Source organism: Mchenga conophoros, linkage group LG17, assembly GCF_057382185.1.
Source record: "Mchenga conophoros isolate Kocher_MC1m ecotype Shallow Benthic linkage group LG17, M_conophoros_male_GT1.1, whole genome shotgun sequence".
In the NCBI taxonomy this organism is placed as follows: Eukaryota; Metazoa; Chordata; class Actinopteri; order Cichliformes; family Cichlidae; genus Mchenga; species Mchenga conophoros.
Genome location: NC_140542.1, coordinates 19204218 through 19216743, shown reverse-complemented (window position 1 = coordinate 19216743; position 12526 = coordinate 19204218). Strand labels below are relative to the sequence as shown.

At 42.5% G+C, this 12526-nt stretch overlaps 1 protein-coding gene across 4 annotated transcripts in view; it reads right to left on the bottom strand.

Annotated features, from left to right (window-relative positions):
* LOC146555378 (peroxisomal succinyl-coenzyme A thioesterase-like) overlaps positions 1–12526 on the bottom strand; it is a 15226-nt gene extending 2700 nt beyond the window's left edge. Inside the window, exons 1-10 of one of the 4 annotated variants that reach the window (XM_085250843.1) lie at positions 12355–12525; positions 11630–11835; positions 8547–8646; positions 7908–8092; positions 6986–7146; positions 6181–6309; positions 1940–2022; positions 1774–1867; positions 1583–1663; positions 656–797 (exon numbers count right to left, since the gene is read on the bottom strand). In XM_085250843.1, coding sequence (XP_085106969.1) covers positions 656–797; positions 1583–1663; positions 1774–1867; positions 1940–2022; positions 6181–6309; positions 6986–7146; positions 7908–8092; positions 8547–8646; positions 11630–11822 — 1168 coding nt within the window. In that variant the 5' untranslated portion in view covers positions 11823–11835; positions 12355–12525. Of the gene's footprint in view, positions 1–655; positions 798–1582; positions 1664–1773; positions 2023–6180; positions 6310–6985; positions 7147–7907; positions 8093–8546; positions 8647–11629; positions 11836–12354 lie in introns of all 4 variants that reach the window. The other 3 variants (XM_085250844.1, XM_085250841.1, XM_085250842.1) reach the window with 3 other exon arrangements.

Below are 12526 nucleotides of genomic sequence, written 5' to 3'. Positions count from 1 at the left end.
GCTGGCAAGAAAGGGTATAAAAGAAGAAAAACTAATGACATGGCCACCTTGTTCACCTGATCTGAACCCCATTGAGAACCTGTGGTCCATCATCAAATGTGAGATTTACAAGGAGGGAAAACAGTACACCTCTCTGAACAGTGTCGGGGAGGCTGTGGTTGCTGCTGCACGCAATGTTGATGGTGAACAGATCAAAACACTGACAGAATCCATGGATGGCAGGCTTTTGAGTGTCCTTGCAAAGAAAGGTGGCTATATTGGTCGCTGACTTGTTTTTGAATGTCAGAAATGTATATTTGTGAATGTGGAGATGTTATATTGGTTTCACTGGTAAAAATAAATAATTGAAATGGGTATATATTTGTTTTTTGTTAAGTTGCCTAATAATTATGCACAGTAATAGTCACCTGCACACACAGATATCCCCCTAAAATAGCTAAAACTAAAAACTACTTCCAAAAACATTCAGCTTTGATATTAATGAGTTTTTTGGGTTCATTGAGAACATGGTTGTTGTTCAATAATAAAATTATTCCTCAAAAATACAACTTGCCTAATAATTCTGCACTCCCTGTATAGTGGTTACAACCAGAAATTCTTCCTGGAAGTCAGGTTGAAGTGTGTGTGAGTATGTGAGAGAGAGAAAGAAACTGACCCTTCTTTTTACTGTTTAGTATGATAAACTTCGTAGCTCTAAAATGAGGAGAGAATGGCGGCTCAATCAGGTGTCCAGCACCCGGATACGCTAATCTGCTCAGCAGGTGTTCCTTTCCACCTTCACGCAACAACCTGGCCACCTGTGGGTCAGAGGTCAACTTTAATTTTATGCTGACATCATCATTTAACAAAGTTCATATTCTGAAATTTTTATTGTTTTTGGAGTGTGAATACATCTTTTAAACCAATGCTCTTAGAACAGGGGTCTCAAACTTAAATGAGCTGTGGTCCATTGCTGGCACTGTCATCTCATTGGAGGGCCACTTTGGTGTTCAAGTAGAAAACAAACTTAAAAAAAAAAAAAAAAAACAAGAAACCACGCACAAATTTTTTATTTTTTTTAAAATTTCAAATACTGTATAACAAACCATAAATTCGAATGTGAACGAAATATTCTTCCCCCCCCCTCACTCTTAACTAACTTTCATTAAACTACCAAATAAACAAACTGGTACTCTCTCTTAATGGCCAGACACGTGGCAGCACTTCTGCTATAATTTTGTTTGTATTTAACAAAATAAAAATGCGGAAATAAGTGTACGCATTAGTTTTGGACTACTAGTGAAAATAGTTTTCTTTACAAATAACTCTCTCACTGAACTAACACAGCCAGTCCCTCAACATGTTTGGGCTCTCTGCTCATATTGCCTTTATATTAAATAATGTTTTGCTTTTTAAAGAACCTTTTTTAATATTGCTTTCAACAAAAAACAAATTCTCCCTAACAAAAAAAAAAAGTAACTTCAAAGGCCAAATTGCATTATATTTCTTCATGTCAATATACGGCCTGCAAGCAGGGATGACGTGGGCCATAAGTGGACCCCAGGCCACGGGTTTGAGACCCGTGTCTTAGAGCATCACTAACCTCCTCCGCTGTCTCCACTGTAGGCCAGTTCTGATCGTCACAGCCATTAACCAGCAGCATCGGGCAGTTAATTCTCCCCACCTGTCAACAAAGCAGATTTAAAAATCCCACAGGAACTAAGAGGTCCAACTCAGGTTTGGAGAGGTCATTAGGTCTACTGGTAGTATAATGCAGTATAATACAGCACTCACTTCCACGTTGTTTGAGGGGTCAGCGATAAGATCCAGAGCAAAACTTCTCCAGCTCATATAGTTGTTCTCATCGAAATGTGCCTTGTGAAAATGCCTATGATACATATTAGTAACAATAATTTGTATTATCATTAAATTTTCATGACAAACAGTCAACAGTACGTACTTGCTTAGTATTTTAAACCCGGCCTTCAGGGTGGTCCCAGGTGGGTGATAGTGATTGCTGCTGATGCAAACAATGCAGCGAGGCTGGAACACAATGATAAATCAAAACATTTGATGTTGCACATTGAATTAAAAGACCCAAAGACCAGCTTCCAACTTAGTTTTCAACAAAACATGGAATGTTTAAACCTCCTGGAATTGCCATTTTGACCATCTGCATTGAAGGTCTCTTTTATGTGCTTATTTTTGTCATACTGAAAAATGTAAATGTACATCTTTTTTTCTCAATTGCACAAAGTTGGCAGAACCCATATAGACACATTAATGGAAAATACTAAGCTGCACTTCAACCAAAAACTTTTCCACTCTTTTCCAACTGGGAACACAGCTGTGAACGGTCCCAGTGCAAGCTGGAGGTCATCAGGTGATGAAGCCAGAAGAACCACGTCACCTGCAAAAACCAGATGTGATCCTGACACCACTAAAAGGGAGTATGCCTGCCACTTGGTTCCACCTAGAATTTCTGTCCCATAAATTGAGACCAGAATTTGTGATAAAAGGCAGACCTGACTGACTTCAGGTCAAACTCTGAGTGAGTCCAACTTATTGTTGGAAAAAAAAAACACCAAGCTCTCATTACAGTTGGGCAAGGACTGAACAGCCTGCAACAATCAGACAGAGATCCCAACCTCCTCAGGACATCCCAGGGCATATCCTCTCTAAGTCTACGAAACATGCAGACTGGTTGCGCAAACTCCCACAGACCCTCAAATGTCTTTAAGAGGATAAAGAGCTGGTCCACCCCAGGTTGACCTCTCCACGAGTTGTGAGCGAGTCGTCCCCCTCATTATCCGCCTCTGTTTTCTCTAAAGAAGGCGAGTAGGTGTGATTGAGATGACTGTTGAAATACTCCTTCGACTCCCGGACTGGGTCTCATGCATACTGTACACAGTGTGAGTACAGCATTGCTTCCCCTACTTGAGACACCTGATGGTTTTCTAGAACTGCTTCAAGACCAGTTGAAAGTTTTCCTCCATGGCTTCTAGGGCTGCACTCTGCTTGGCCTGCCAGCACTTGTCAGCTGCAGCAAGAGTTCTGGAAGATATCCAAGCTCGATAGCACTCTGTGGTGGTGCGTGGTCTGTGGTCCATGCGGATGGATGTAAAAATAAAGATGGCTCAAAACACGGATCTGTGGTCCTGTCGTGCCTTAACCCCACCACACTGGTGCCGAAACCCAGGATGCGGCATGACAGGCCCACAACAGAGCCAGGGAAGGGAGGAGCTGTCCCAGATGATCGCTGGCACGGCGGCTATCCAGCGGGAGCAGGCGGTGGAGGTGTGTCACCAGCAGGAAGAGCTGTGGGAACAGACCGAGCGCCACCTGAAAAGATGCCCCTGGGCACCACCTTGCGCGGAGCGGTGGAGCAGTGGAGCAGCTGCTCCAGCCAGAGACGATGGAGGAGCTGCGCGGGGAGACGGAGGTCCCCGTGTTAGGGGGACCTGCACGACCTGGGGCCGAGAGCGAGACACGGGCTGATGCCGGTCCAGCCGGCAGTGAGCAGGTGCTCACGGCTGTGCCCGCACGGTCATGCCAGTTCGCCAGGTGGCCGACCGCCGGGCCAGCGTTGCCATCACCGCAGGAGACTTGGGCGGCCTCAGCAAAAGACACTGCCCTGTCGTTGGGTTGAGGCCGGTGGGGCGGGGGAAGTAGGTGGCTCCCTGGCCTCAGTCGAGCGATGGGGTGTGTGGTGGGGCGTGGTCTGTGGTGCCTTGTGGACGCACCTGCAGATCACGCCTGCGGTGTTAAATCACGGAGAAGCAGGATTGAGAGGGTTGTTGTGGTGGTGGGACAAATGTAAAAATAAACATGGCTCAAAACACGGATCTGTGGTCCCGTCATGCCTTAATTCCACCACATACTCGTTCTCCAGCTCAATGGATTCCTTCCTCTCTGGTGTAAATCTGGTTCTGAGGAAACCACTATGACTGGTGCCAATGATTTTATGGGCAAAACTCTGTACAAATATCTTGGCAGTGACAATAAATGGAACATGGTCCACTCAGACTCTCTCAGACTCTGTATCCCCAGCCTCCCTCTGGATGTTGTTTAAGTTCTATCAGAGGTAGAAATTCAAGATCTTGAAGACTAGGGCCTTAGCTACATGCTTGCAACACACATTCAATATACAGGGAGCGCAGAATTATTAGGCAAGTTGTATTTTTGAGGAATAATTTTATTATTGAACAACAACCATGTTCTCAATGAACCCAAAAAACTCATTAATATCAAAGCTGAATGTTTTTGGAAGTAGTTTTTAGTTTTAGCTATTTTAGGGGGATATCTGTGTGTGCAGGTGACTATTACTGTGCATAATTATTAGGCAACTCAACAAAAAACAAATATATACCCATTTCAATTATTTATTTTTACCAGTGAAACCAATATAACATCTCCACATTCACAAATATACATTTCTGACATTCAAAAACAAGTCAGCGACCAATATAGCCACCTTTCTTTGCAAGGACACTCAAAAGCCTGCCATCCATGGATTCTGTCAGTGTTTTGATCTGTTCACCATCAACATTGCGTGCAGCAGCAACCACAGCCTCCCAGACACTGTTCAGAGAGGTGTACTGTTTTCCCTCCTTGTAAATCTCACATTTGATGATGGACCACAGGTTCTCAATGGGGTTCAGATCAGGTGAACAAGGTGGCCATGTCATTAGTTTTTCTTCTTTTATACCCTTTCTTGCCAGCCACGCTGTGGAGTACTTGGACGCGTGTGATGGAGCATTGTCCTGCATGAAAATCATGTTTTTCTTGAAGGATGCAGACTTCTTCCTGGACCACTGCTTGAAGAAGGTGTCTTCCAGAAACTGGCAGTAGGACTGGGAGTTGAGCTTGACTCCATCCTCAACCCGAAAAGGCCCCACAAGCTCATTTTTGATGATACCAGCCCAAACCAGTACTCCACCTCCACCTTGCTGGCGTCTGAGTCGGATTGGAGCTCTCTGCCCTTTACCAATCCAGCCACGGGCCCATCCATCTGGCCCATCAAGACTCACTCTCATTTCATCAGTCCATAAAACCTTAGAAAAACCAGTCTTGAGATATTTCTTGGCCCAGTCTTGACGTTTCAGCTTGTGTGTCTTGTTCAGTGGTGATCGTCTTTCAGCCTTTCTTACCTTGGCCATGTCTCTGAGTATTGCACACCTTGTGCTTTTGGGCACTCCAGTGATGTTGCAGCTCTGAAATATGGCCAAACTGGTGGCAAGTGGCATCTTGGCAGCTGCACGCTTGACTTTTCTCAGTTCATGGGCAGTTATTTTGCGCCTTGGTTTTTCCACACGCTTCTTGCGACCCTGTTGACTATTTTGAACGAAACGCTTGATTGTTCGATGATCACGCTTCAGAAGCTTTGCAATTTTGAGACTGCTGCATCCCTCTGCAAGATATCTCACTATTTTTGACTTTTCAGAGCCTGTCAAGTCCTTCTTTTGACCCATTTTGCCAAAGGAAAGGACGTTGCCTAATAATTATGCACACCTGATATAGGGTGTTGATGTTATTAGACCACACCCCTTCTCATTACAGAGATGCACATCACTTAATATGCTTAATTGGTAGTAGGCTTTCGAGCCTATACAGCTTGGAGTAAGACAACATGCATGAAGAGGATGATGTGGACAAAATACTCATTTGCCTAATAATTCTGCACTCCCTGTATGTTTGGGCAGGCCAGGTCCATCAAGCATCGTCACTTTACACCTCATCTGCCCACATAAGTGCCAAATTCACCCAGTAGGACAATGGAGTGCCAAGATGGAGCACATTCCAGCACCTTATCCACCAGTCTAAGAAAAATTGTTATTAGGTGCAAACAGCAGTCAGGACCCACTAAACCGAGTAGAAAATAGTATACCCACACCTGCATGCTGCCTCTCACCAAGGGCAACTCCATAGTGAAAGAGTCGAGACCCTCTTCAGGATGCTAAAGACGGTCTCATTTCTGACTTTTCTGGTGGTTAAGAAGTTCAGGCTCCTTTCCTAACAGAGAAGCCACATCCTAAGTACCTACAGCCAGACTTTTCAAGTGGCGATCAGACCACCGGGGCCCTCACGCCTGACAGCCACCAAATCCACAGGACACCAAACTGTTACGAGAGACTGACAATCAGTTTCATCACTGTCAATCCACAATATCACTGCATCAAGAAGGAAGGAAATCTTACCCACCACGTTTACCTTAATAATGGTGCTGTAGGCTGTTAAGTTGAAGGCCACCATGGAGCCCAGGGAAATACCAAGAATTCCAACTCTGTCTGGTATCACTTGAGGATGGTTCCTAATAATGTTAAATGCTGTCTAATAGGAGAGTGATACTGGAAATTAATGAGATATTAAAACAAGGTTTTAATATGTATACATTTACATTGTTTTAAAAAGTGTTACATGTCTAAAACGATAACTCAATATGAAGAATATGAATGAAATTGGAGTTAATTGAAAAAGGATCCGTTATTTTTTGCCTCATTTTATTCTATTTACTTATCTTTTCTCCTTGTTACTATGAAGTGGTATATTGCTGATTGTAAATTTGTTGTTTGGTTTGCGTTAGAACCGGAGATAAATGTTAGTTTGTTCCTTGATTTTTGGTGCCCACTTGTAATATAAATTGGATTGCAGATAGGGGGCAGGGTTTAAAAAGAATATTTTCTTCTTCCTGCTCCTTTTCAGGCATAGTTGCAGTGCTATACGGAGAGAAAGTGTGGTTGGTTTGTCTGAAAGAACTCTGTGGAAACTGTTGAACCAAGTGTGAAATAAATGAAATGTGTTAGATATTACGGCATTGAAGAAAAATTAGATTGAAAGATTTTTTTTTTATTATTATTTTTAATGATTTCACCCAGAGTTTAATTACTAATCATGTAAAACTGGAAGTGTAAGTAAAAAAAAAAAAAAAAAAAGGAAAAGTATTATTTGTCCAAAAAGACAAAACAAAAAACCCCATAAAACACATTAGTATGTAAATCGCACAAACCTCGAAGTACTTAAACTCTACATCTGCTGACAGGTGTTCAGACCTTAGGTAATCCAGCGAGAAAGAAACGTAACCATGAGATGCCAATAAGGCAGAGCGATACTCCAGCAGCCCTACACCGTCTCCCCACATGTCTAGCAGCGTAGGGAAGGGTCCAGGACCTGAGGGGAAAAAACAGAATCAAACACAGTATTTTAGTCAGTTTTTTCTACTCTTAGTTCTGTTTGTGTCACGGCTGGGGCAGCAGTCGTGTTGTGGAGTGAAAGGAGGACCCAAAATGCAGGCAGCCGACTGATGATATGAGTGAGGGTTTATTTACAGGTGACAGTGGCAGAAGAGACAACGAAGCATGAGAAAACAACTGAAGAAACCTAAACTGGGAGAACTAAATGACAAACCTGAGAGCATACAAAAGGGGTGTGGGGCAGAGAGCCGCAGAGACGGGAACGGAACACCATAGAACGCAGACGAGCCGACAATGAACACAGACCGACACCCACTAAATATACACACACACACACACACACACACACACACACACACACACACACACACACACACACGGTAATTGGGTAATCACACACAGGAGGGAAGAACAGCTGAACCCAATACACATGAGGACCGGAGGAGACAAGCTGAACACAATGACAACAGACACAGACTTTCAGAACAAAACAGGAAATCTAGAACCCGAACCGGACACAAGGGGGGAGGACACAGAATAACTAGAACAGAGGAAAATAATCACTAAACACAAAACGCCCAGGACCATGACAGTTTGATGTCAGGAAAAGAGGATATTCCTCATGTAGTAATTTCGGGGTCAGAAGTGTCACCCATCCATCACACAAAATCCAGATTATTTAAAAAAAAAAAAAAAAGAAGAAAAAAAGAAGTAGTAAATGTTTTATTTCCGGTGTACCTGGTGGTATAAACAGGGTCCCCTGCACTCCTTGCTTATTAATATCAATTCTCTTGACACCAGGAGCCATGTACCATCTCTCTGCGAGTGCTGATGCCAGAGGGGTCCGGTCCCTGAAGTCCTCGTGTCCACTGTGGACTGAGATGTTGACCAGCATTGGTGTGCACACGTTTATCTTCCTTAACCTGACCAGTAATGATACGAGTTATTGAACAGAATAAACAAAGGGTAGTCCACACACACACACACACACACACACACACACACACACACACACACACACACACACACACACACTAGTCATGGTGTTAGTTAGTCATATGTCCTTCAATGCACAAAATTAAACAAATATCTATTACTCCTTTCTTTTCCCTGTACAGTGTTGCCAAGATGAGTATTGTAATTCCTTATTATGACATTACAGGCTGCTGTTTTTTTTTATGGAGACAGGATTTTTCTTAAACAAAGACTTTCACCGTTGGCTTTATGCAGCCTAATTATGTCTGTTGTTACCTCCCGAAAGGCGTACAAGTCAGTCCTTGTCATGCCAAAACTGGTATAATCGACATAAATATTGATGTGATAACTTAAGCTCCTTTACACGCCACGAGCTCGGCAAGATGACCACCGAATCCTTACCTGAGGCCTTCGCGGCTGCCTGGGACCGGCCGCATGCTCCACAGCAAGCCCATGGGCTCTTTTCCCGTATACGTGCCTCCAAAACTCAAATCCTCGGTAACTATAAGAAAATAAAAACCATTTTATTCCATTTGACTTGGTTTCATTTTTATTTCATATCTTTTTACATTACCAGTCCATCTGATTGTATCATAATTAACTCTTTCTAGTGTTTTCTTTTACTGTTTTTCATTTAGAGTTTTACTTACTTACTTTACTGATTAATACCACAGTAAAAAGTCTGTGAGCAGAGCTCACACTGACAATAATCAGTTACCATCTTAATTTCTTTCCCACCCTTTTTTAAATTAACAAAACAGGACAGCATATCTGTGCCAAGGACACAGAAGACTGACAAGAACAACACAACCTGGAAAAAAATCACTGTAACAGGAGGATATCAACATATGGGATATAAGAATGAGTGTGCTGTGTGAGTGGGTTTAACTATATTCTGCCAGTGATCAAATGGGACAAACTAAAATCTCAGAATCGCTTCCAAACCATATCACAGAAATAGGATCCGGAAGATGGCCTTTACCAAAAATCAAAAATAGCCCCCATATCCTGAGAAAGACCCTGTTTATTAGGTGGCCATTGGTAAATTAATTTTCAGTGTTGTATATAATGTAAACGAAGTCAGTAGTTTGATCATCTGCCCATAGTCCTGCCCTTCCACCTCCTGGGATTCACGAATAGGACTTGATCAAGGTCACCCAGTGACACTTGTTAAGAGACTAGCAGGTGATACTCACCTTGAAGAGACACAGACACACACATACATCAATGTTGTGTGAAGGTACAATAAATGGATTTAAATATTCCCACAGCAATGAAAGCATCATAATTTCATAATTTTAAGGTCCAGATGTGGTTCGGTTTTCAGTGGTTTTTATCTAAATCAAGGCAGACAGGGAAGGAATCTTCCAGGGTGCACAAGACTGTATTTGATGTTCTGTCACGGTGAATGTGCTGTGTGAAGGCAGGCAGGAAAGGACCCAAACGCATTACTCACAGACGCGGTAACTTGAACAAACAAACAAACCAAAAAAAAACCCCACAGCTCTATTTGCTGGCAGGGGAAAAGCATACAAAACAAAACTATACTGGGAGATCAAAGTTCAGGAGGAAACACCAGGAGCGTAACACAGCAATGAGGGATGACACAACGCTGAACACTGGAGGATACTGTAGGAATGTTTAGCTGATTTAGAGTTTAGAAATGTGTTAACATAGAATCTAGAATTATTGTAGAGACACTGACACTGCCCTCAATGTAATAAAGGCCTGATTGTGTCATGAACTTAGAAGTAGATTTCTAGGAGAAGCACATTAATTCCTCCCCCACTTGAACTGTGAGATTAAGACAAAAAGGAGTTAATGTTGAGTGGAAATTCCTCAGGCCATGCCTGGGTGGGAGTCTCAAAGTTTGTAACTAAATATCTTTGGTTTGGGAGGGAGATGGACTTTTATGGCCCTCAAGAAGGCACATACATAGAAATATACGCACATAGTGTTTTAACTGTCACGCACACACATCCACACGCACACTCACTCACGTGCACTCACACATACACACAAGTACGCGCATACACTCACTCACATGCACTCACATAGACATACGGGTACGCACACACACAGGCACTCACAGGCTTGTGCATACACACAGACACAGAGTTTGCAGCTTACCATGGGGTATGCAATTTATCATGGGGTCACTTCTACAAAACTGAGGGAAACGGACAAAGGGGTTGAGATCTGCAGAGGAGTTCCGGGGTCCTGTACATCTCCCTTCTAGAAGGTGTAATCAATAAGTGTAACCAATGAGTGTGGATTAATAAAAGTGTTGTAGATTGACTACTGAGTCCCCGGTGTTCTTTCTGGAGGCCTGAGGAATCTACGAACCGGGTAAAACTGTATTAAGGTAACAATACACACTATAAATACACAGACAAGAACATGAGGGAATGAGAAACAGGTGGGAACACAGCCGGGAGAAATAAGACCTAACGAGACAGAAGAAGCGAAACGAGTAGCATTGCCATAAGACATGGACCTTCAAAATAAAACAGAGAACAAGAAACAATTTACAAAGATGCAGACTAGACACTGAACCTTACCTGCACTAAACACGAGGGCACAATAACAAAACCTAAGAAGTAGGAATACAACCCGTAATGCTAAATCAAACCAAAACATAAGAACTCAAAATGCTGAGTCACAATGAGACAGAACTGTGACATGTTCTTTAAACAGCAGACAATTCAAAGAATCTAAGTCACCTATCTCCGCATTGATCATTAATGTAAACAGACAATGAGTTACACATAAATTCAGAAAGCACACTCCAAATTCAACAGTGCCTTTTTTTGTATTAAAGAAAATCTAATAAAGCAGTTTTAGTGAAGTCATCAGCATCAACCAAGAAACACAAACTGCCAAAACCCCAAACTAAAACATCAGGTAAGCGTTTTAAAGCTTACTGAGGTAAAAAGAGTGAGAATCTCTTTAACCCTTGTATGGTGTTCGGGTCTGTGAGACCCGTGTTCAGTTTTTTTCAAAAGAAAAATTAAACAATTAATTATTTTTTCACGTGTAAATGTGTTGTGTCTTTCCACTCACTCCACTTGATTATAACTGATTTATTTATAACATTTTATATAAAAGAAAAACGAGAAGCACATTAATTCATAAATGTGATCTAACAAAGGTAAAGGGAAAAAAATTAACCATGTTTGCTGTTCATATGTCTTGTAATTGGGATGAAGTAAACATCTGTTGAGTAATTTAACATAAAAAATTGTTTGATAGTGTTAATTTGGAAAGCCAAAACTCTAGCGGGTCCACCAGACCCATGAACACTGGCTGAGTAACAAAAATACGAACACCACACAAGGGTTAAGCATGATGAGCAGGACAGGAAGTTGCTCACATAGGGAGTCGAGTTCACATTCCAATAAAAACTGTCCAACACAAACATTTTTAGCTTGTTCACCCTCCAAAGACCAGCTCTGAGACAGCATCCTAAGTCAGTGGTGACCCACCTGATACGACGCCTCTGTGGTCGCTGACGTAGTGACCATATGCCTCCCAGTCGTCCTTGTCCTCAGAGTGGTGGAGGGAGTGGAGGGTTACCGGACATCCTGGAGGAAGATTCTCCACCAACACTTGAAATTTCTCATCAACCAAAGCCCGACTCGGGGTGATGGAGAGGATCGGAGGAACCGCCTGTGTCATGGCTGAGAGCAGTCTGTGGAGAGAAACCGTGACAGGTGAGTAACAGTGACAGGTCGGTCCGTCAGTGACGTTCAGGTCTAAGCTGAATTAAAAGCACAGATTTAGATGCAAACACACAGACAAAAAAGCCGTTTTATTTGGTTTTTAATCAGATGTTAATTTTATTTCTAGTTGTTTTGCATCAACTCACAATAAAGGCGTGTGTGTGTGTGTGTGTTATGAACAAAGTTAACTTTCTGGGATTTCTTAACATGGATAATAAGGCATGTATCGAGCCATTACACCTTGTTGTTTTGGATTATTTTAGCTTTCGTTTATAAATCATATGGCACACATTAGCAACCTTTGCTGTCATTTATACATGTATTTAAGTATTTGTGTATGTAGTAACTGTATCTCAAAAGAAGAAAGGACAACCCCTGCGTCTGTCCAGGAAAATGATTATGAATCTATAATGGTTAGTGCCACGTGAGGATGCAGCTGAAAGAAATATCTGGCTCAGGAGGCGGTCTACCACGTCAAATTGAGCTACCTGTAGCAGGCGAGTGTACACTCCTGTAGCAGTGGCCTGGTCACACTCCAGATAATCCCTCTGATAAACCTCTCATTCGTATTATCTCAGTTCCTGGCAGGCAAAAATAAAAATGTCCAAACTTCAGCTGCAGCTGGTACTCAAGGTCAGCAGCCTGGCTCTGCCGCTGATG